The 22162-nt window shown below is 49.1% G+C and overlaps 2 protein-coding genes across 5 annotated transcripts in view; one reads left to right on the top strand and one right to left on the bottom strand.

Annotated features, from left to right (window-relative positions):
- The window catches only part of HELZ (helicase with zinc finger), a 91408-nt gene extending 87742 nt beyond the window's left edge, over window positions 1-3666 (top strand). For all 4 annotated transcript variants that reach the window (XM_071573511.1, XM_071573513.1, XM_071573514.1 and 1 more), the window contains one exon: window positions 2118-3666. In XM_071573511.1, coding sequence (XP_071429612.1) covers window positions 2118-2446 — 329 coding nt within the window. In that variant the 3' untranslated portion in view covers window positions 2447-3666. The remainder of the gene's footprint in view (window positions 1-2117) is intronic.
- A 7252-nt stretch (window positions 3667-10918) lies between these two features.
- Window positions 10919-20335, bottom strand: CACNG1 (calcium voltage-gated channel auxiliary subunit gamma 1). Its single transcript, XM_071573650.1, has 4 exons — window positions 20095-20335; window positions 14621-14695; window positions 12455-12592; window positions 10919-11352 (listed from the first exon to the last, which is right to left on the bottom strand). Exons 1-4 carry the CDS (start codon window positions 20333-20335, stop codon window positions 11126-11128), a joined length of 681 nt encoding a protein of 226 aa, XP_071429751.1. The 3' UTR covers window positions 10919-11125.
- Window positions 20336-22162: the final 1827 nt, after the last annotated feature.

Here is a 22162-nt window from a genome sequence, read left to right on the forward strand (position 1 = left end):
CTGGCTGCTGTGCCCTCCCCAGTCACAGCTCCTGCCTGGGGTGGGCACATTCCCAGCCCAGAGTGTTTTATGGAGCTGAGGGGCAGTGGCAGGAACTGCATTGATTTTTATCCATGAAATAAAACCCTGGGAGAAGGTGATAGTGTGAAATAATCCCCTGCCTGCATTTGCTGCTGGAGGGAGCCCCTGAGTGCAGCCTGGGCAGGGCTGATCTGCTGCACCCCAGGAGGGGCTGGGGCACTGCTGGGTTGGGTCAGGGGGCATTTATGGAGGGCAAGGGGAGCTGTGGGAATTCCTCAGGCACTTCCCATTGTCACAATTTGAGAGTATGATATGCATTGCTTTTTCTGCTGATAGAAAGAAAATGATTTAAGTTCTTACTCAAGTGGTTTATTTCGTATTTTTTCTTCTGTCAGACACCTCAGCCACACAGAGATTTCACCTCTGGCCCTGCTTGTCATTACTTGTCTTCTCTCGAGTGCTGTGGTTATTTTTGGGAGGTTTTTTGCTCATGTTCTGGGTTTTTATTGAATCATAGCAACCCTGGTAGAACTGCTTTGCTTATGTTCTTTCCATATTCTTTCTTCTATAGGTTGGGTTTGGGGTTTTTTTTTTCTTTATAAAAAGCAGAAGGCTGTGTGTGACCCTTCCAGTGAGAAACTAAACTATATACTTCATTTTTTTCCACCTTTGCACTCATGTGGTGGTACATTTTTATATATGCACTTGAAAAATGACATTATAGAATTAAAGATTGAATTAATTACAGAATATTTGTGCTGTCCAGCTCTTAGGCTGTTACAGACAGAACATACCTGTGTTTGAGTGTAGAGTCTCTCTGGCTGTGCAAGACAGGAGAATTCTCCAGAAAAAACTAAGGTACCTCATTAGGATTCAGGAAATTCACTTGGAAGCAGTTTTCTACCTCTGGTTTAAAGCACCATTTTTTCTGATAGTTACAGAAGTTGTTAAATGTGGAGCAAGAACATATCAATTAGCAGGAATGCATTCAGCCCAAAATACCAATAATTAGTTGCTTGGCATTCAGGACTCTGAATTGCTGTTGGAGAATGAATTATATATGGTGCTGTAAATTTTAATTTTAGCCTATTAAGCCATAAAGCAAGAGGAATGAAATAGTCTTTGTGCTGTCTCAGTGGATAAAGTGCTTAAATTAGAGTGGATCCCCCTGGGAAGCAGCTTTACCTTCCGTGCTCTGGGAAAAGCCCCTGTGGGGAATTGCAGGGTCAAGGTTGGGGCTGTGGGTGCTCAGGAGGTGCTTCAGCATTTAAGTTGGAGATGAGGAAAAAGTTCTGTCCAGAGAGAGTGCTCAGGGATTGGAATGGGCTGCCCAGAGAGGGGGTGGATTCCCCATCCCTGGAGGTTTTTCAGCTGAGCTTGGCCGTGGCACTGAGTGCCATGATCTGGTAAAGGGACTGGAGTTGGACCAAGGGTTGGACTTGATGATCTCAGGGGTCTTTTCCAATCCAATCCATTCTGTGATTCTATGGATGTGGCACTGAGTGAGAATCCACCATGTCTTGATCCAACCCTATTGTGATGAGTGAGAATCCACCATGTCTTGATCCAACCCTACTGTGATGAGTGAGAATCCACCACGTCTTGATCCAACCCTACTGTGATCACCAGCCCAGGGCACTCTGTGCCCTGGGCTGGTGATCACAGTGGGGTTGGATCAAGGGTTGGACTTGATGATCTTGGAGGTCACTTGAGGATCACAGTGGGATTGGATCAAGGGTTGGACTTGATGATCTTGGAGGTCACTTGAGGATCACAGTGGGATTGGATCAAGGGTTGGACTTGATGATCTTGGAGGTCACTTGAGGATCACAGTGGGATTGGATCAAGGGTTGGACTTGATGATCTTGGAGGTCTTTTCCAACCCAATCCATTCTATGATTCTGTGATTTTCTGTAAGAAATCCCTCAACAATGTGAGTCTATGAACTTACTGATGATTGTCAGGGACACAGAGGGAACCAGTGCTGTGAGAGGAGGTTGCTGCTTCAGCATCCCCCAGTCCCCACTTTGGGTTCCCTCCAGGTGTGTTTGGTTCATCTCCTCACTCTCTCCCTCCTCCTCCTCCTCCTCCCGCAGCTCCCCCCAAGGCAGCGAAGCCCCCGGAGGAACACCTGAAGGCTGAGAACATCCAGCTCTCCAACTCCTTCAACTACAACGTGCTGCAGCACCTGGGGCAGTTCCCCCCTCTGCTGCCCAGCAAGCAGCTGGTGGAGTGCCAGGGCAGCAGCGCCCAGCCCGCCGGCGCCAAGCCCGCCATGTCCTACGCCAGCGCCCTGCGCGCGCCGCCCAAGCCCAAAGCCCCTCCCGAGCAGGCCAAGAAGAACAGCGACCCTCTGGCCTTGTTCCAGGAACTTAGCCTAGGTAGTTCATCAGGTAGCAACGGCTTTTACTCCTATTTTAAATAACCAGATTATTTTTTTTAGAGAGAATTTAATTTTTATTTGTGTCCGTAGGTCTCGAAGGTAGTTGGGGCTTCCCCTGTAGTTGCAACTATTCCCTTTGTTTATATTAGTAAATATATCCTCACTTAATTGCTTTGCTGCTAGACTTGCAACTAATTATTTTTTTTTTAATTATATTCCATTCTTTTGCATTTTTTTGATGTGGGTCGGGTTTTTGGAAGCTTTTCTGTAGGAGAACACACCCAGGTGTTATTTTTTTAATTTGTGTAATGTTAATGATCTGTTGCATTAAACTAGCAGCTGAGAGATGACCTGTACAACTTGAAAAAAAAAGGAAAAAAAAAAAGGAAAAAGGAAAAAAAGGAAAAAAAAAAAGTTTGTCTAAATTGTATTTAAGAAGATTGTAAGTAGCATTTACATTTATTCAATAACATTAGCATACTATGCTGGGTTTCTGTACCAGAAATGGCCAGTTAATGTAAAAATGTATGTTATTTCTGCTTAAATTCATTTAATTTGGTTTTTTTTTTTTTAATAAAGGTGCAGCATCTTCTAAATAATTTCAGTTTTATCAGCTTTTTTGTGAAGGGATGCTGCATTCTCAGACTTTTATAGTTTTAGATTCTGTATGATGTGGTATTGTATTTTCCATCCACTGTAGGGTAAAGTAAAGGCATTCTTTGCAGACACCTTTGCCATTGTTTGGAAACATTCAGATGAAAGTATTGGTATACTTTAAAAAAAAGAATTGAAAAAAAAAAAGAAAAAAGAAAAAAAAATTAACAAAAAAAGCCCAAAAAAACTACATTTTATTTTTGGACAAGCTAGTAATATAAGCTTGTTTGAAAAGTTAATTTGATAGGTTTTTTAAATGAATCATGAAGCTGAAAATAAATTTTTAGGTATGTTGGTGCTTAGTAGATTTAATAACTATTTTAAAAAAAACGGCGTGACTTTAGTAAAATCCTTTTTTTGTTTGTTTGTTTAATTTTTTTCCACTATGCATGTGTAAATGTTTGTAATCTGGCTTTGCCCTCCCCCTCCAGTGGTATAAAGAGAATTGTGCCGCTTGAATTTTATTTTATTTTATTTTTTTTTTCCCAGGTAAAACTTTTGGTACATTATTTGATGTTTACATTAAAATGTGACATTATACAAGGAAATTCAGATATTTTGCTAACTGTTTTGTTTGAGGAACATCATTAAAGAAGAGATTTAATGTTTGTCAAAGCTGTATCCAAATTAATCGACACCTTCTGGGGGTCGGAGTGGTCACCAGGCTTTTGTCTGCATTCTCCAGGAATACAATCTGAGAAAAATTAACTCTGGGAAATCAAAAAAAATTAAAGAAACAAGTGTGAACAAAACCTCAGAAGATGAACTTTGTGGATGAAGGTTTGTGGTCTTGCCCCTGTCCCTGCTTGGTGGCTCCAGAGGGGGATTGTGGAGTTTCTCCTGGTTTATCTCCTTTTATACCTGAAATAACTTCAGACCTGGGTCCTGTTCCCCAGGGATGAGCTGGGGGTGGTTCCGTGTTCCTGCCCCTGGAGAGCTGGAATTCTGGGGGTGTGGGGGTGATTCCAGCTTTTCCAGCTGCCCATGGGACACCTCACTGGGAGCAGTGGCTGCCCCTGGTTCAGTCACAGTTTTGCTCTGGTTACAGTCAGGTTTGGTTTTTTACATTTGATTCCTGTTCTAACAGAAGGGTTAGAACCCTGTGCCAGGGTTGGTTTGAACTCACTGCACTGCAGAGCTTTGCATATCATTTTTTTATTATGAATCTTTGCTGGCTTCTGGTTCAGCAACTTACCTGAAGACCTTTTTGCTGTGAAGCAAATCACACATAACTCATTAATTTATTTCCCAATGTCCATCCCAGACAAGGAGGAGGGGACAGCCCCTGCCAGGCTGTGCCATGAAATCCAGAGGACCCAGAAATGAGTACAGAGACCAAATTCTGCAGCCTGGAATGCAGCAAAACTGCTGTTGAAAGGGTTTTTGCCAAGCTGGTGGCTGCAGGAGTGGGGGATCCATCAGCAGGGCTGGGGAAGTGGCCTCAGACTCCTCCTTTTGTCAGAATTGTGCCAGTTCTGCTCCGTGGAGCACCTGGCACTGCTTGGAGAGGCAGATCCCTGTGGAGAGTCCTTGGTGGGTGTGCAGGGCACGGCACAGGGAGGGGTCAGTGCCCCTCAGGGCATTGGAGTTTCAGGGGTTTCAGTCACTCATTTCTATGGAGCAGTCCTTGATTCTGTTCACCAGCTTTGAATGTTGAGCTAATAAACATCACTTGTTAATTGCTGCTCTCTCAGTCAGTTAAAGGGAGATGGTCTCATTGTTTGACACCAGCATTTCATCTGCACTGGAAATATTATGGATAAAGGAGCATTTTCTCTCTGAGTTACCACTTCATTCTCTACCTTTATAAAAAGCCCTGCTGGTTTTGGTGCTACATTTTCCCAAGTGCTCTGCCCAGGAGTGTGGGGATGGAATGGTAGAGATCTTCCATCAGCCTTGCCATGAATCACTGAATTTCTCCGAGTGAGGTTTTTCCCAGAGATTATTTCTTTGGAAGTGTCTTGTCTGGCCATTGTATATCACATATAGCCCAGAGTGGGATCTTTGGGTTTTACAGCAAATTATCCAGTGTTTATTGAAGTGATGTCTGGAAACCCCCCCAGCTGTATTAGAAACTCTCCTAAGGCTTTAATCACATTCTTATTAAAATGAAATTAAGCCTCACAGATGGCTCCAGTGGGCACTGCTCAGGCTGCACTGTGAATGTGGAGCTGTTGCACTTACAGGGAAAATTCAAAATTATGACTTTGGTTTGTATAAAATGTCTCAGTTTGGAGGAAAATAATGGAGGCTTTGGCATATACACCAAGAAGGTGTTTGGCTTCTTGGCTTTTTTTACACTTGATAGTACATTTAATGCTAAATCCCATGCTCCTTGTCCAGGAATAAACTTCCCATTATTGTCTGTGGAAAATTTAAATGACAGAGTTATCCAGATCTAAATTTAGAGATCTTATATTTAATATCAGTAATAATTTCTGAGTTTATTTTCTTTAATTTCAGAAAAATCTGGATGCCTCATGGGAGGTTGTCAGTGTGGTGGTAAGAACTAATGAAGAATGGAGAGAAAGATTTTAAAAAAAATTACTTGGCTCTAAAAAAATTAAACTTTTTTTTTATATTTCAAATAGAGCCTCCCTCCTTTAAAAAGCCACGCAGGGAATGCAGCTGGGAAGTTGTCATCTAAATACAGTTTGTCCTGGTTTTTTAATTGTGTGGCCCTTTGCAGGGTGTGAGTCCTGCCACTGACTCCACCAACCCTGTGAGTGCCGTTCCCTCCTTTGATTAATTAATGTTTTGTTCCCAGATTGTGAAGTTCAGCTGGTTTTTTGCAGAGATCATGCTCTCTAAGCAGTTCTTTGCCCTGTGTGGTGCCTCAGAGCTATAAGGAGCACCAGGAGCAGAGCTGGACCACTCCAGCTTTTCTTTGCAGAGTCCACTCAGGCATATCAGAGCCCACACATTGCCAGGGCACTGAGCCCACGATGCTCTGCCCACATCATTGTCCAACTCCTTTGTTTTGTTATTTTAGCAGTTTCTGGTTTTCCTAGAAAAACTGCAGACAATTAACTTGTCAAGACAGATGGAGATGATCTATGGTGCCTGTAAAAATTTGCACATCCTATTCCTTGACATGAAATATGGGCTATTTCTGTTGGTGTAGCAGTACTTGAGCCAGACTCTCTTTGTTAGCTGTGTCAGGGAGCAGGGATTGAATCCTTCTAAATTTGGGTTTTCCTTCCATTCAGGAGGAGTGAAAGGATTTGCAGCAGAAGTGTGGAAATGCCAGTTTGCTGTGGGGGATTCTTGGCACCTTCAGTTGGGAGATGTTGAGGAGTTTTTGCCTCCTTAAGGATTAATAGATGCTTCTGACAAATGACAGAACGTTCTCTGTGGTCTGAATTAGCCAGGGCTGGTTAGAGGATGTTGCAGCCCCTTTTCCAGAAGCCTTGGCTCCCTCCTGGAGGGTAAATACCTCCCCCAGAGCAGCTCTAAGGCCATTGTGCTGCTGCTGGTGAGAGCTGGTGATCCTGGGCATGAGCTGAAGCAGAGCCTGGGCTGCAGCCCTGGCACAGATTGTGCTACTGGTTCTGTTACATAGAAAGGAGGCCAGAAATCCCAGTTATTCCCTTCTCTGCATTCCTTTGTGGAGAGCAGCAAAGCAGCTCAGTGTCTGGATGCACATTGTGCATGTGTGATGTCTGTATGTCTTCTGGCTTCACTGGAGCCAGAACATCCATCAAGTGTGACAAAGCAAGGGCCACCTCATCCTCTTCCTCAGTCAAAACAAAGCTGTGACACTCCTGTCTTGCCCCTTGGTGGCAGGGAAAAGGGGAAATAACTGGAATTTAGAACAGGTCCCATTGCTGTGTGGGGGTTTTGGTACAGAGCAGCCCAGTACTCTGGAGTGAAGAGATGAAGTGATCCAACATTCCAAGGGCCACTGGCCCACTGGGGAAAGGGGAAGCTTATTTTAAATGCTGTTGACTGAGGTTTATTCTATAAATTTCTGCCCATGGTCAGGTTCCTGGCATGTGACTGTGTGACTGCAGTGCTGGATGGAGCCCAGGGCTTGGTGTTAATCTGCAGGGCCCTCCCTGGGGCTGCAAACGGCATCTCCTGGTGCTGGTGACCTCGTGTACCAGGTATGTTCCTCAAGAGCTGACAGGGCCAGGAGAGAAACTGCCCCTCTGCAGCAGGGCCAAGGGCCTCATTGCAGGGCTGAAATTCCCAGATCTTTGGGACTTTGTGGGAGTCATTTCCACAACTGTTGGAGTGAAGAGGGAAAGGTGATGGCCACAAGGAGGTGACAGTGTAAAGGGATCAGTGAAAACACAAATAGGTGAATCTACCTGTGCCTTTGTGAGCCACTTGCCAAGGTGGTCCAACCCCTGAGCTTTCTGCATGTGCTGGCTCTTTCAGGCATGGACTAAGGGAAAAGTAGGGCTTTGTAGCAGGCTTTGTGGCTGGAATGCCCTCTGCAGACACCAGCTGTGCTCCCTGGTGTGCTGTGAGCCCTGGGGAGTCCTTGGCTCCCCACACTGCTGGTGCTGGGCTGTTCTGCAGTCCCTCCCTGCAGGGGAAGGGTGTAGGGAGAGCTCAGCTCACTGCTTGCTAAACAAGCAGTTTGCTTCTTCAGGGTTGTTTGTCTGACACCTTTCCTGCACAGTGAATTCACACAACACAGTGTTTAAAGACAGGGGAGGCAGATTCTCTGGCGCCTCACAGCAAATCTTACATAAACAGAGAACGTCGTGTCTTGTGTTGTGTTGCTGTGATTCAACCCTTGGGCTTTGCAGGGTGATGGGCAGAGTTCAGCAGCTGAAATCACAGCCTTGTGGTGGGTGCCCTGAGGAGGGGCTGGGCACTGAGGCTGGTTTATGGTGAGGCAAAAGAACGTGACATCCCAAGGGCCCAGCGAGCAGAGGTGTCTGTGGGTCTGGTGGTGGCAGGACCAGCACTCAGGGTTTGCTGGTGGCTGGTGGTTGATACTGGTTCTGCTAATTAATTCATTAATTCACCTCTCCCTCTCTCTGGTGTTCTCTGGCCATGTCCCAGGCTCATGTGTGCTCCTGTTGGCTGTGTGGCAGCCAGGTCCCCATCCCTGTTTGGCTCTGATGACTCCCCTGCTAGTGAGAAAGTTCCTTTCACATTTCATGGTGCATTCCTGAAGTTCTGGTGGCTGTTCCCTGCTATTTGCTGAGCTGAGAGAATGAAAACTGGGACTGGTTACAGCTCCCCCCTCCACCATTATATTCTTTTTCCTTTATGAAGGCCAATTACTTTTATTAAGTCTCCAAACACATTACCAGCTCTCTGGGAGAGATTCCGACACGGCAGAACAGACCTGCTGCAGGAGCAGTGCCTTCCCCACTGTGAATGCCAATGACCAGTTTAATGGACAGGTCCCTCTTCAGCAGTTCTTAAGCATCTGAAGAAGAAAATGAAGCCATCCATGTGCTTCTCAGTCTGGCAGGGACCATACAGAGCAGGGAATGATCCCAAAGCCTCAGCCTGGAGCAGAAGGAGAACAAAGCTCAGTGAGTTTAAGGCTTTTAGAGGCATCTGGCTGAGCTGTGGCTGGGGGTGAAGGATCTCACTGCTGTGAGCTGTGTGTCTGCTCTGCCTCATGAGTAAAGTGAGCCCAGAGAGGCTGTAAAACCTTGGATCCAGCCCAAACCCCAGCACTCACTGGGAGTCTGTGCATTGCCCTCACTGGGGCTTGGGTGAAGTGGATCAGCCCTGACACAAATGTGAGTGCACGAGATGGGTGAGACCTTCCAGGACATGTTTATCTGAAAATGTTCGTGTCTTGCTCTTGAATATCCTGAGGGAGACTGAGCAGCTGGGCGAAGAGTGGGCCCATAAGGATAAGGATCTACCTATAAATAACTTCTTCCCAGAAGAAGCATTTCAGGAGAGGGATGGCCCTGCAGAAAAGGTGCTTCCCAGGGACACAGGACATGCCTCTGCTCCATGTGGGGTGAGGAACTTACCCCCATGTTCCCAAACCTTGCTTATCTCAAGCCCTGGCACGTGTGAGGTGGTGATGGTGGCAGTGCTGCTGTGCCTGCCATTGCTCTGCTTGGATTGATCTGCCCTGAGTGGGTTGGGGTGTCCCAACCCTGGCTCAGCCACCGTGGGGTCACACCAACTGCTTTCCTTTCTGTTGTTGCATGTAAAGGAGCTGCCTAGAAACTAGCCCCTGTTTTCCTGAACAATGGAAATGCAAATGAAGAATGTCAGCTCTGTACCCAAAAATAAGATCTCAAAACCATTTAGCATTTCAGAGTGGCTGCGTGACAACAGCAAGACTTGCAGTTGTCTCTCATGATGAGAGACAGGCAGAGCTCCTCAGCTCACACTCACATCTGAGCACCAGCCAGTGCTTTATCCCCAAACTTTGTAATATATGTGTTATTTGTAGTGCTTTTCAACTTCAAAGAGCTTGAAAAACATTAATGCAGCTTCACAAAAGGCTTCTGTTCTTGCTGCCACTCTGCTGATGGGGAGATGGAGACAAGCCTGAGCCTGGTGGGGCTCAGGGCACCCTGGTGGGGTCTGGCTGGGGGGAGCCAAGGGCAGCCCCTCGAGCCAGCCCTGAATTGCTGGGGGATTGCTCGAGGTGCTTGAACATCTCATGGTTTCAGATCTCTTCAAACCTGATCAGAGATATTCTGTTATAAATTCTGTTTTTCTGTAGGATCCTGGACAGCTGAATGTGGAGGGAAGGATCCTTCAGTTCCTTTTTCTCCTGGTTTTTAAATTATGGGGTGAAAAAAGTTCACTGTAAAGCACAAATTTTTTTCCTGCCTGAGGGAGGAAATGCTGTGAGCAGATTCTGAAAAAAAATTAAAACCCCCCACCTCTTGGTGCTGGAGGGCTGTGATGGTGAAAAGAGGTTGGCTGGAGGGGCTGGGGGACCCTCAGGGCTGCAGATGGCCAGGCTGGGGGACCCCCAGTCCCCCCAGTACTTCAGGCAGCTTTGGCAAAGCCCTGCAGGGGCTCAGCAACAAATGAGCCCCTCAGCATCCCCCAGCACTGCCTGGGTCTGCTGTGCACCCCCAGCCATGCCCTGGGGAGGTTCAGGGCTGCCTCTCCCAGGTGTTCCAGGCACAGCCTTTCCATTCTGGCAGCTGCTTTGAAGGATTTTCCCTGGAATGTAGTTTTATGTGCATGTCTGCAGTGGGGAAAACAGCCCATTCCCAGGGACCAAGTGAGAGCCCCAAGAAAACCACCCAGAATTACAGTGTCCTTCTGGACCTGGCAGAATTGGGTGGGCCAAGTGATTCATCCATCCAAATAATTTTGCAGAAAATCACTCTAGTGGAAGATGAACCTTTTTATTAAAGGAAAATATCACTCTTAATGTTCAGTACTTCTCGGCTTTGCCATTGAAGTTTAAGCAGAACAAAAAACTCTTTTATCTTGTGGGGGTTTATGATTGATTGAAAAGAATGGAACTGCAGGGTGCAAATCTGGGGGGGACATTTTGATCCCATTGCTGCCCAAAGTTCTGTCTTGATATGATTTCAAATTTTAACAGTTTAATAGAAGAGCACAAGGGTCTTACACCAGAGTGATGAACTAATCCTCTTAGGGAGGGAGGGGAGTACAGTCCAAGTGGGGACATGCACTCCCCATGGGGCCAGAGTTTCTCACTGTCTCTTTCTGACCAAGTAATGTATAAAAACCTGATATCCCTCATGAATCTACACCCAGCTACACCAAACATCTCCCTAACAAAGCTGTGTTCTCTGTGACCTGAGCTGGCTCAAACACAGATTTTCCCTCAACTACATCAGCACAGAATACCCCAAACTGGCCCAGGGCAGTGCCAGTCACCCACACCCCTGATGGTGCTGAGTGCTTGCTTAAAAAAAAAAAATGTAAAACAAAACCAAAAAAAAAGAGAGAAAAAAGAGAGAAAAAAGAAAAAGAAAAAAGAAAGGATAAAAAGGAAAAGAAAAGGAAAGCAATAATTACAATGGAACATGCCCTGGTTCAGTAATGGCTCACTTGATGGAGAGCACATTGTAAAATGAGCCCCAGACACGTTAAACCCCCAATCCTTGCAGAGCACTTGCTGGGTTTGCTGCAGGAGCGTCAGTGCTCGGGCTCTGCATCCATGCAGGTCTCCCAGGGGTTCTGGGGGAAGCGGGGCAGGGCGATGAGCAGCAGGGCCAGGCCGCACACGAAGAGCAGCACGAAGGCGGCGCAGGCGCAGGCGAAGGACCACGAGTAGCTGTACTCGATCCACGCCGTGTCCTCGCTGTCGATCATCCTCCGCACCGACTGCCGCATCACCTCCACCGAGATGATGATGCACAGCCCTGAAGGGGACAGCACTGCTGGGTGAGTAACCAGCTGTCAGTTTGCCACCTGTAATTAACCCCCTTGTGTGTCGTTCCCGTGCGGGGGTTGCATTTTGAGCCCCATGTGGTTCCTTCGAGTCCAAAGTAAAAGGAAGTGACAAACCTGTTGGTGCAGATGATGGCACAGTCTGGTCAAGAGTGGTGGGCTCCTCCTGCTGAGGTTCTGCTCCTCCTCTGCATCCAACGAGTGGTACCCTCAGGGTGGGGAGTTCCACAAGGGGGGAGGTACTGGGTGCTCCCACCTGAACCTAAGCATATGTAATCTTGGGGTTTGGGGATTTGGGGCACCGCTCCTTGGATCCAGAGGAGGAGCAGAACCTCGACAGGAGGAGACCACCACTCTTGACAGGACTGCGACCACCCCTCTTGACCAGACTGCGACCACCACTCTCAACCTGACTGAAACCATCATCTGCACCAACAGGTTTGTCACTCCTTTGGCCTTGGGGGAACCAGGTGGGGCTCAGCACCCTGGGGCACAGGGATCATGGGTGAGTTGCTGCTGTCAGTGTTGGAAGGAACCAGTGCTTGGAACTGCCAAGAGCTCTGCAGGCCATAACCCAGGTCAGCCAGTGACTTGTTGAGTGTCATCTTTTAGGCAGGTTTGGATGGGTAACTCAAAGTGGGGAAGGAGTAATTGCAGTGCCTGGGGAGCTTTTTCAGAGACTAAGATTTTCATTGAGGTGACAATTTGCATCTCTGTCTTTCATTGTGACATGTCAAGGTGTTCTTGGCTTGTGGGAAAGTGCAGCCCTCGTGTGTTGGGGGCCTGGATCAGCCTTTGGTTTGATAATAAATGAGATGGAATATTGTGTATCCCTGGTTGGGGCTGGGTCTGGCATTGATTGTGGTAGAAACACCCCTTTGGAAGGGAGTTGGAGAAAATGCAGATGAGCTCCTGGGCAATGCTCACTGAGCAGGACCTTCTCATACCACACAGGGACTGGGAGGGAAATGCCATTTCCATGGCGTTTCCAGAAGGGTCTCCATCCCCCCAGGATCCATCTGAAGTCTCTGGGTGTTACCCCATGACCTGAGTGCAGCAGGGCCCACCCTGTACCTGCGAAGGTGTAGAACATGGATGCTGGTTTCAGCAGGTAGTCCCTCTTCTTCCTGAAGGACAGGAGGACACAGATTGTCCCCATGATGGCAAAGCCCACGCTGAAGATGGCAATGGCTGCAGCTGAAATGCTGTATTCTGCCAAAGGGGAAAAAACCCAAAAATGACAGTGTGCACATTCTGAGCATGCAGCCAGTGGTGACATCATGGTGGGACACTCTGAGGAACACGATGGGGTGAGGTGGATTATTTCCCTCAAGTGAAAACGGGCAAGTATTGGCCATGTGTCTTTTGAGTGTGAAGGGTTTAAAATCAGAGCAGGAGGAGGAAGCACTTTGTGAACACTCACTGAGAGAGCACAGGGCACCTTTGCCCATCAGCCCACCTGGGAGGGGCTGGTGGAGCTGTTTGGGCTCTGCTGTGTGGATGTTACTGATAAAGCCTCTCTGGGCTCTGTGGCTTCTTCCATCACCTCACACTCTGCTCTGAGAGTACACACACAGCTCCCTGCTGGCTTTATTCCCTTGCAGAGCACTGATGCACAGACACACAGTGCTCCATGGGCTCAGCATCCAAAGGGGGAAGTGTTTGAGCAGCACATTTTCTTTTTTTTTTTTGTTCACTTTATCACAACGATTTCCAGCTCTGTGGAAACCCAACTTCTTCAGGACATGGGATTAAACCCTCCCCAAAAGTCCTGGTTTTAGCTAAGCCAGCTAAGCTGGACAATTCCCCCAGCCCCAGAACACTCCAGTGCCCCAGTGGAGGGGGAGAGTTGCTAATTGAATAATTCAGGCCTTCATTTGCATATTGTGTTCGTTTCCAGATTAGTTTAATATTTAACACATGTAGCCATGCATGAACATCACAGTGCCTGATGATATTTGCCTTTCAAGCCATTTAAAAAAAATATCTCCCAGGCAAAAACATGAAGGGTTTTTTTTGCCTGTTACTAATTAGCTCCCATCCAAACGAGCTCTCCCTGCAAAGGGGAAGAGCAGATCACTCTTTGTTCTCACTGCTTTCCATGCCACAGTTTTATTATCATTTCCTCAGTGTTTCTCTTTACTCTGTGCTGGAACTGCCTGAAAGGGTTTGTTTCAATGTAAAATCTTTTGTTGGGCTTAAGCTTTTCCTTTTGCCCAAAAGTTCTTCCTGATTGTTTTGCTGCAATGCTGGGAAGGCATTGGGTGCATTGGGTGGATCTGATAGTGTAGGTGAGCAAAAGCAGCTGCTTTTGATACATGCTCACCTATCCACTTAGAATTCCCAACCTTTCCTGTCTTAGGAAACTGCTTTTTTAGAACACCTTTTTTTCCCAGTGTTTTCCAGCATTCCAATTTCCACTGGAAGCAAACCAGATTATTTAATGCACTCAATGGAACCACTGGCTCATATTTTCCACTGTATGTTGTGTGGCAAAAACAAAGGGGTTTGTCCTCAATGACAGGGTGAGAAAGAGAGAGGAGCACGTTAGGGGAGCCCTCAAAATATTTGGCTTTACCAGGGACTTACAGAAAATACGAAATTTGTCTGTGAAAGGACAATTTTTCTGCAAACACTGCGTGTCTTTGCAGGATCCTGTTCCTTCTGCCCATCGACCGCTCCATTTTTTGCATGACTTTCATATCAAATCAATACGAAGCATGAAATTCCTAATGGTCTTCAGAAGCCTCTGCACTTCTTTGCAGGGTCAGGGCTCTGCTTGGGGTATGATTTATTCATTTAGGTTTTATTAATATCCTCCCCTCTGATGGCAAAGGCTGAGAGTCACAGGGAGTGCCAATGCTGGAAAGTCATTTTCGTGCTGAAAACACTTTTTGCAGCTTTCCTGTGTATTGACATTGTTATATATTTGTGGGGCAACTTGCCTAAAATCATGTTGCTGAGTGTGATCCCACATAAAAATAGTCCCTTCCAGGCAGCTGGGAATTGACCTTGTCCAGGGCATTTTCCACATTTTTCCACATTTTTCCACATTTTTCCACATTTTTCCACATTTTTCCACATTTTTCCACATTTTTCCACATTTTTCCACATTTTGAGGGATGGTGTCTGATAGAAGCTCCTCTAATGAACCCTCATTTAGGGACCCCTTTCCCTTAGACTTTGTGTGCCCAACACTTCATACAACATAACAAAATATTTTTCTGGAATCATTTTTACCTTTCTGGGTGGTTACTTCAAATATCTCCGAGGTCTCTCCTGGAGTGAAGTGCTTGAAGTAGGAGCAGTTGCGATCTGAGAGAGAGAAGGAAATTCAATTTTGTGCACCTGGAAACCTCTGATGAAATGTAGCAAAACTGAATTAGCTCTGACTGATGTATCAAACTTGCCATATTTTTGAGACTGCCCTTGGGGTTACCCAGAGACTGGAGTTGGGTCTGAATTCCTTGGGAGCAGGTGAGGGCAGGGCTATGCCAGGACACCAACTCCAGCAGGGACCATGAAGACCCTCTGATGTGTTCAATTCTGGGCCCCTCAGGTCAGGAAAGAGATTGAGGGGCTGGAGCGGGGCCAGAGAAGAGCAACGAGGCTGGAGAAGGGACTGGATGTGGCACTGAGTGTCCTCTGAAACACCTCCAGGGACAGAGAATCCACCATGTCTTGATCCAACCCCACTGTGATCACCAGCCCAGGGCACTCCATGCCCTGGGCTGGTGATCACAGTGGGGTTGGATCAAGGGTTGGACTTGGTGATCTCAGAGGTCTCTTCCAACCCAACTGAGAAGAGAAGAGCAACGAGGCTGGAGAAGGGACTGGAGCACAAGTGCTGTGGGGAGAGGCTGCGGGAGCTGGGGGTGTTCAGCCTGGAGAAGAGGAGGCTCAGAGGTGACCTCAACACTGTCTGGAACTGCCTGAAGGGAAGTCCTGGCCAAGTGGGGGTTGGTCTCTTCTCCCAGGCACTCAGCAATAGGACAAGACGTCACAGCTCCATCTCTGCCAGGGGAGGTTTAGGTTGGACATCAGAAAGAAATTTGTTACAGAGGGGCTGCTCAGGCATTGGAATGGGCTGCCCAGAGAGGGGGTGGATTCTCCATCCCTGGAGGATTTTAAGGTGAGCTTGGCCGTGGCACTGAGTGCCATGATCTGGTAAAGGGACTGGAGTTGGACCAAGGGTTGGACTTGATGATCTCAGAGGTCTCTTCCAACCCAGCTGATTCTGTGATTCTCTGATTTTATGATTCTATACCTTTTGTGGGCTGCTGCCTCCCAGAGCTTTGCACACTGATTGCTCCTCTATTTAAAATATTAATTACTGATAATTTTTCTCCTTCTACCTTTGCCCGTCACAGTTCTGCCTCTCTGTGTTGCTTTATGTCCTGGGCATGAGACTGCAGTGCCCACAGCTGAGCTGGCAGCTCCCCTCCCCTCCCCACTGCCAACCCACCCCCAGTGGCACCACCCCAGTGCAGGGTCACCCCTCCTGTGGGGAGCTTGGAGTCCAGAAGGGGAGGCTGGAGTGTCCTCATGCACCTTCCCCCTCCTGGCTGTCCCCTCCTGCAGCTCACAGGCCCCTGTGTGGCACTGGGAGGTGCTGCATGGGGGGATGGCACCCCCATCTCGGGGTCCCAGGGCTGGGGCTGCTGCAGGGCAGCACAGCACGTGCTGTTTTACTAAAACAGGGATGCTCAGGGCCTTTTTTTTGGCTGTCAGTGAAAAAAGACCAAAGTAAAGCAAGCCCAAAGCTCTCTGAAGCCCAAACAGTTGCCCAGGAAGGGAAGGGTGTATGAACCAGGGGCAAAGAGGCTCTCACTGAAGGCTTCACTGAGGTTTGATCCCATCAGAGCAGTCTGTTAATTTGACCAGGCAGCAGAGTTAGACAGAGGGAACTTTATGAAGTTCCTCCACCTGGCCTTCCATGAGCACTGCCAAGGACAGGGGTGTTCCTGCAGGGGCTGTGGAGGGAACAGGGGGCCAGGCTGTGGGGCAGGGGTAAGGGAGGAGGGAGGTTGGTGGCTGAGCCTCTTGGTGCTTGTTCCTCCTCAGCCCAGGGAGGGCCAGCAGTGGCACTGCTGTCACCACACACAGGGCAGTGCCAACCTCCCCGAGGGGTGGGAAGGGTCTGGGGAGGCCCTGCTGGCTGGGAGGGAGCCTTGGCAGCAGCGGGGGTAGGGGGGAGGGTGTTCCTGCTATTTATAACTGCTTTAATTGAGGCTTTGCAGGGTGTGAGCTGGGAGAGCAGTTGCTGGCCAGGAATTTGGCTGGAAGGGCACAGTCGTGGGACGTGCTGAGCAGAGACTGTTCTGCTGTGTAGGGCACACTCAGCACCCCCCAGCACCCCCTGGGCACCCTGGGGTGGGCTCCCACCACCCCAGGAAACGGTGCCAAGACTGCATGAAGCACAGGCACTGCCTGCTTGGTGAATGTCAGCATAATAATGTTACCAGGAGATACCACCAGCTCCCAGAAGATGCTGGGAGAAAGTCTGGGAGGGTGTTGTGGTCCTCTCCACATCCAGGCTTGGATGAGCAGCTCCAGCTTGGGCCAGGGGGGGCAGCCTGAGCCGGGGGGGCTGCTGGACCCCCCAGGAGTGCTGTGGGCTCTGCCTGTGGCCACTTGCAGCCTTAATTTCCCTGGCAGAAGATCCCAGTGCACTGTGTTTTACCTGTGGGTTCTTGTGGGGTTTTTCTGTCTTGTAAATGGCAGATTCTGGAGTTACTGATTGGAGGAAGATTCATCTTCCTTCTCCCAGGAGACAGGCAATAGCAAAGAAAGGTTTTGGGCCTGTTAGTGGAAGATTCCTTCGAGACACTCTTATCTACTTAATTTTGTAAGCTGACTTTTATTTCATCTGCAGATCCTCCTTGCTGGAGAGGTTAATGTTTAGCTCTGGCATCTCCTGACCTGTTCTTTATTATCCTTGCAAACAACTGGAGGAAATACATTTGAACTCAGCCCTCTGTGATTGGAGTGGCAAATTTTGAGCCCCAAAGCAGTGGTTTTGTGCAGTCCCACTGGACTGTGGGTGAACCTTGGAGGGGCTGCATTTTGGAGACTCTGTGGGAGAAGAAAGGGTGGAAGGACCATGAGATGCTGGGGCCACGTGGAGCTGCAGGTGGGAGCTGTCCCCCATGAGCACAGGAGTGACAGGCGGGGAAGGGGCTGGAGCCCACCTTGCTCTTGAACCTGAGATGGGCACAGTGTGGGGGTTTGTGGCAGGATGGATGGTTGGAAAATCCTGGATTTATTGTGAGGTTTCCACTTGTCTTAAGTTTGGGAGACAGGACTTGCTGCTGGGATTACAGGAGGGGTTAGAGCGGTGGAGGGTCAGGCCTTGGGCTCTGACCTGGCCAACAAGGCCCTGGGCACACAGGGAGTTTTGGAGATGGTCTCTCTATGTAGCTGAATTTCCCACCTGCCTTGCAGAGGGAGTCTCTGAATGGACCTGGAGTGACACAGCCCTGCTGAGCCCCATTTGCTCCAGCACTTCTCCTCTCCAGTTGCCTGCACTCAGGTTGCTGTGTTTACAAGGAGCAGTTTAAGCTGCTGAGCATCCCTGTGGTGCTGGAGCCCACTCTGCAGGACGACACAGACCTGCAGTTACGGGCAGTGACACAGAACTCCCTTTGCAGCTGGGAATAAAACGCCCCGTTGGCCACCAAGCCCATTAAAAATGTCTCAGTATTAATCTGAATTTGCCTGGTTTTAACAGCCTGATCTTTTTATTGGTTACAGCAGGATGCTGAACCCTTTTCAATTTGTCAACACCCTCGGAAAGGCTGTAAAATTTTAAAGCTCTGCCTAAATCACAGCCCTGCTTCGTGGACTGCGAGCCAAGTCATCCTCCCCACTCTGTGCTGAGCTCAAAGCCTAATAAATAACGTTAATCACGCCATCCATTTCCTCCACAGGGAGTGACTGGTAGATGGTTATTAATTCAGTGATAAATTCTGATGCTTCTTTCCCAGTCCTGGCAGTGATGTCTGGTTATGTCTCATGATTTTCAGGAAAAGCCGTGCCTGCATCTGCTCTTTCCCTGCGTGTTGGTTCACTCCCATTTTCTCCCGGCTCCTGCAGGTCTCCCAGCCCGGGTGTTTCCCTGCTGACACCCTTCCTGAAGTGTGAAATCAATCCAACACGGGCCATGTGGCCGAGCTCCCCCTCCTGCTCTGCTCCTGCCCGGGGCAAACAGGGGGAAGGGATGGATGTTCTAATGGAGGAGGGAATTGCGCCCTTTGAGATGCGAGTGTGGCGCGGAACATCCCCCAAATTCCCAAGATCTTTAAAAACTGGAGAGCCAGGGCTGGGCTGGGCTGGGCTGGGCTGGGCTGGGCTGGGCTGGGCAGCTCAGCCCCTCCACCATTCCCGTGCTGGAATGGGATTCAAGTCTGTGCAAGCACATGCTGGTGTCTGTCAAAGAGCTGCTTCCCTGTGCCCTGCCTGACTCTGCTCCTTGCAGACAGCTGGATATTTATGAGTTTTATATTTACCCCACAGTTGTGCAATTTTGCTGTTTATCCACCGATTTCTGTTGTTTTTCCTTTCGGGGGAGTTGTCCCTGGGCGAGGAAAGGCGCAGAGCAAGGAATGTGTTTCCAGGCACGTAAATACCTCCGGGACAGACACTGAGCATATGGATAACACACTCCCAAGTTTGGTTCGAGGCAGATCCACATGATGAGCCTGAGCTCCCTCCTCACAACATGGAATTTGGGCCAAAGAGGTAAAGAATTGCAGTAATAAGGGAATGTGCAGTCAGCCCAGGCAGGAAGATTTTTCACAGGAAATTTTCAAATACGTGTTAACATATATTTCATTTCATGCAGCGAGTCTAACACGAAGGCAATCCTGTTATATTTCTGTTCTGGAAAGCATCCAGTCCCCTGGAAGGCTTCTAAAAAAGCAGTGAGGCTCAGCCACAGAGGGAGGGTCTGAGTGCAAACCCAATGGTGCTGACTTGGCAATCAGTGAAACCATAACGAGCTGCTTTAGCCACGGCAGAGGAACAGCCTGCCCGGAGAGCTGCTGTGCCCCTGCCCTCCCATCCATGAGGCTGGAGCTGCCCGTGCTGAGCTGGCACTAGGGAGAGGTGAGGAGGGTCCCCAAGGCCTTGAGGAACTGATCCAAACTTGGTTTTTGCTCTTTTCTGGAAGTTGGCAAACCACACTGCAGGTCCCCCTTCCTGCCTGCCCTGAGCGATGGCTGTTGTTGGAACAGCTCAGAGATAACTCAGTGCCCAACGTGAACATGCAGTTCCTCCATGACTGTGTGGCTCTGGAAATCCTAAGGATCCAGCTGTGTTTGGTGAGCCCATAAATCCTCCCTCCTGCCCACTGCTGTCAGCGTGCCCGGGTGCTGGAGCACCCTTGGCTGGGGTTCAACACAACTCCCTCCATCCCAATCTCCCTTTGGGATCTCCACCATGCCCCATCCTCCTCCCCTTCTGCCACCACTGTCACCTCTGCCAGGAGGCTCAAATATGGTCACAAACAGACGTGCAAGACAACCCAGCACACACTCAGAGCGAGAGGGATGGCAGCGAGGGGTGTGTGTGTGCAGAGCGGCACCAAAACCGCCCTGCACAGCCCCATCCCCAACCATGTGCCATGGGACACCCAGCTGAGCCTCTTTTCCTTCTGCCATTCCCTCCAGCCTGCCCAGCAGAGCCTGCTGGTGCTTTCTCCCGTGGGCACCTACCTCCTGGCAGGCTGATGGGCCCGCAGCCCTTCCCCTTGGGGCCTTGCCCCTGCATGTAAATCCTCTTGGTGCAGAGCCTCCAGAGCCCGAAATGCGCCGCCTCGCAGGTGGCGTTGGCCTCCTCCACCCTGGGGCTGAGCACGGCCCAGTGGTCCGTCACCACGGCGGCGAAGAGCAGCGAGATGCCCACCAGGATGACGGAGAAGGTCAGACGCACCTTCAGCGGTTTGCTCTGGTCCATGGCGCTGCCGGCGGAGCGCGGCGCGACGGCTCCCCAGACCCCGGCGCATCTGAGGGAAATGTCAGCCCGGGGTGGCCAGGCAGCTGCTGGGCAGTGTCGGGGTGGCCTGGCAGCTGCTGGGCCGTGTCAGTGCTGCCCGGGCTGCCCGTGCCCGGCTCAGCTTTCGGCCGCGCCGCGCTGGGTTGGGTTGGGTTCCCACGGCCGGCGCTGGGCGCAGCGGCTGCGGGGCTGTAATCCCTTGGCTTGCAGCATGCCCAGAAATAGGCATTAATAGGACCATTAACTTTTCAGTGAGGTTATAAAAACAGCTGTGTTTATAATAGTGCTGGAGCAGTTTGATAGCCCTGCACGCCCACGCCGGCGGCTCGCGGAGCTCGGGGCTGAGTGACCCTCCAGAGCCCAGAAAAGTGGCAAAATAACCCAACTACTTTATTTTATTATTTACTTTTATTAGAATTCTATGAATTTTATTTCTTTTACAATGATTTTAAATTAACCTGAACTATTCTTAGTTTTGGGGTTTTTTTGTGCTCTTTGTTTGGGTTTTTTCAGTTTGCTTTGGGGATATTTTGTGGTTTTCATTTCCATTTGTTTTTTTCTTTTCTATTTTTTCTAGTGCAAATCCTCTCGAGTACTCTTTGCTTTCACACCAACCAGGTTCCTCTCGGTGCCTACTGTAACTCCAGCAGCCACCCAACATCCTTTCCTTCTTCCAGAAGTGGCTCCCCTGAGCCCAGATTGATTGCTGGGACCAGCTCCTCTGCTTCCCTTTGATATTCCAGCTGATTGTAAAGCTAATTTGATGATAATGTCAATGCAGAGGCCACTGTGGAGGTGACATTACAATGGTGATGTCAAACTGAGGAGGGTGACAGGACCTGAATGTTAAAAGAATGGTTAAAAAAATGCCAGTAGAAAGCTGCAAATATCATTGTGTCAAGATAATGTCAGAGCTACTCCAGTCCTGCTTTATTAACACCCCAGTTTGATGTCAAAATAAAGGTGCTGAGGTGTCAGCTCAGACTGATGAGGACAATGTGGAGCGAGGAGCTGAGGTGTGAGGAGAGTGTGGGAAAGGAGTGGAAATGAAGAGTAAGCTAAAAAGTGTTGCTCCAAAATAACTGTAATTGAAATATGGCTTGAAGGGATTGAGAAGAACATCAAGGCTGAAGCACAGATCCTGTGGGAGAGGCTGAGGGAGCTGGGGGTGTTCAGCCTGGAGAAGAGGAGGCTCAGAGGTGACCTCAGCACTGTCTGGAACTCCCTGAAGGGAAGTTCTGGCCAGGTGGGGGTTGGTCTCTTCTCCCAGGCACTCAGCAATAGGACAAGGGGGCACGATGGGCTCAAGCTCTGCCAGGGGAAACTGAAGTTGGAGAGCAGAAAAGGGAGGGACACAATTCTCTTTCTCTGCTGAAGAAAATGCCAAAGGAGGTGCCTGAAGCCCAACTATTGTGTTGTTTTTCCCCTGGCAGAGGTGGTGGCTTGGCTCTGCTCCCCAGCACCTGCACTCTCCTGTATTTTTTCCAGACCAGCCTCACTATTTACAACCAGACTAACCCCATCCTGTGGTTCCCTGCTTGCAAAATAATGTTTTGCAGAAGACCCTTCCCAGGTGCGAATAACCCAGAGGTGGCACCTGGGCTGTTCAGTTCCAGTGTGAGTTCAGATGGCACCTGGGCTGCCCTCAGCTCAAATGTGAGTTCACCAAACAGCTTTTCTCAGACAAGGACTCCTCAGTAATTTTGACTCCTCAGCCATCCCTGGCCCTGGGGAGCCATCCCTGGCCCTGGGGAGACATCCCTGGCCCTGGGAGGTGATCCCTGGCCC

Source organism: Pithys albifrons, chromosome 19 (genome assembly GCF_047495875.1).
Source record: "Pithys albifrons albifrons isolate INPA30051 chromosome 19, PitAlb_v1, whole genome shotgun sequence".
Classification (NCBI taxonomy): domain Eukaryota; kingdom Metazoa; phylum Chordata; class Aves; order Passeriformes; family Thamnophilidae; genus Pithys; species Pithys albifrons.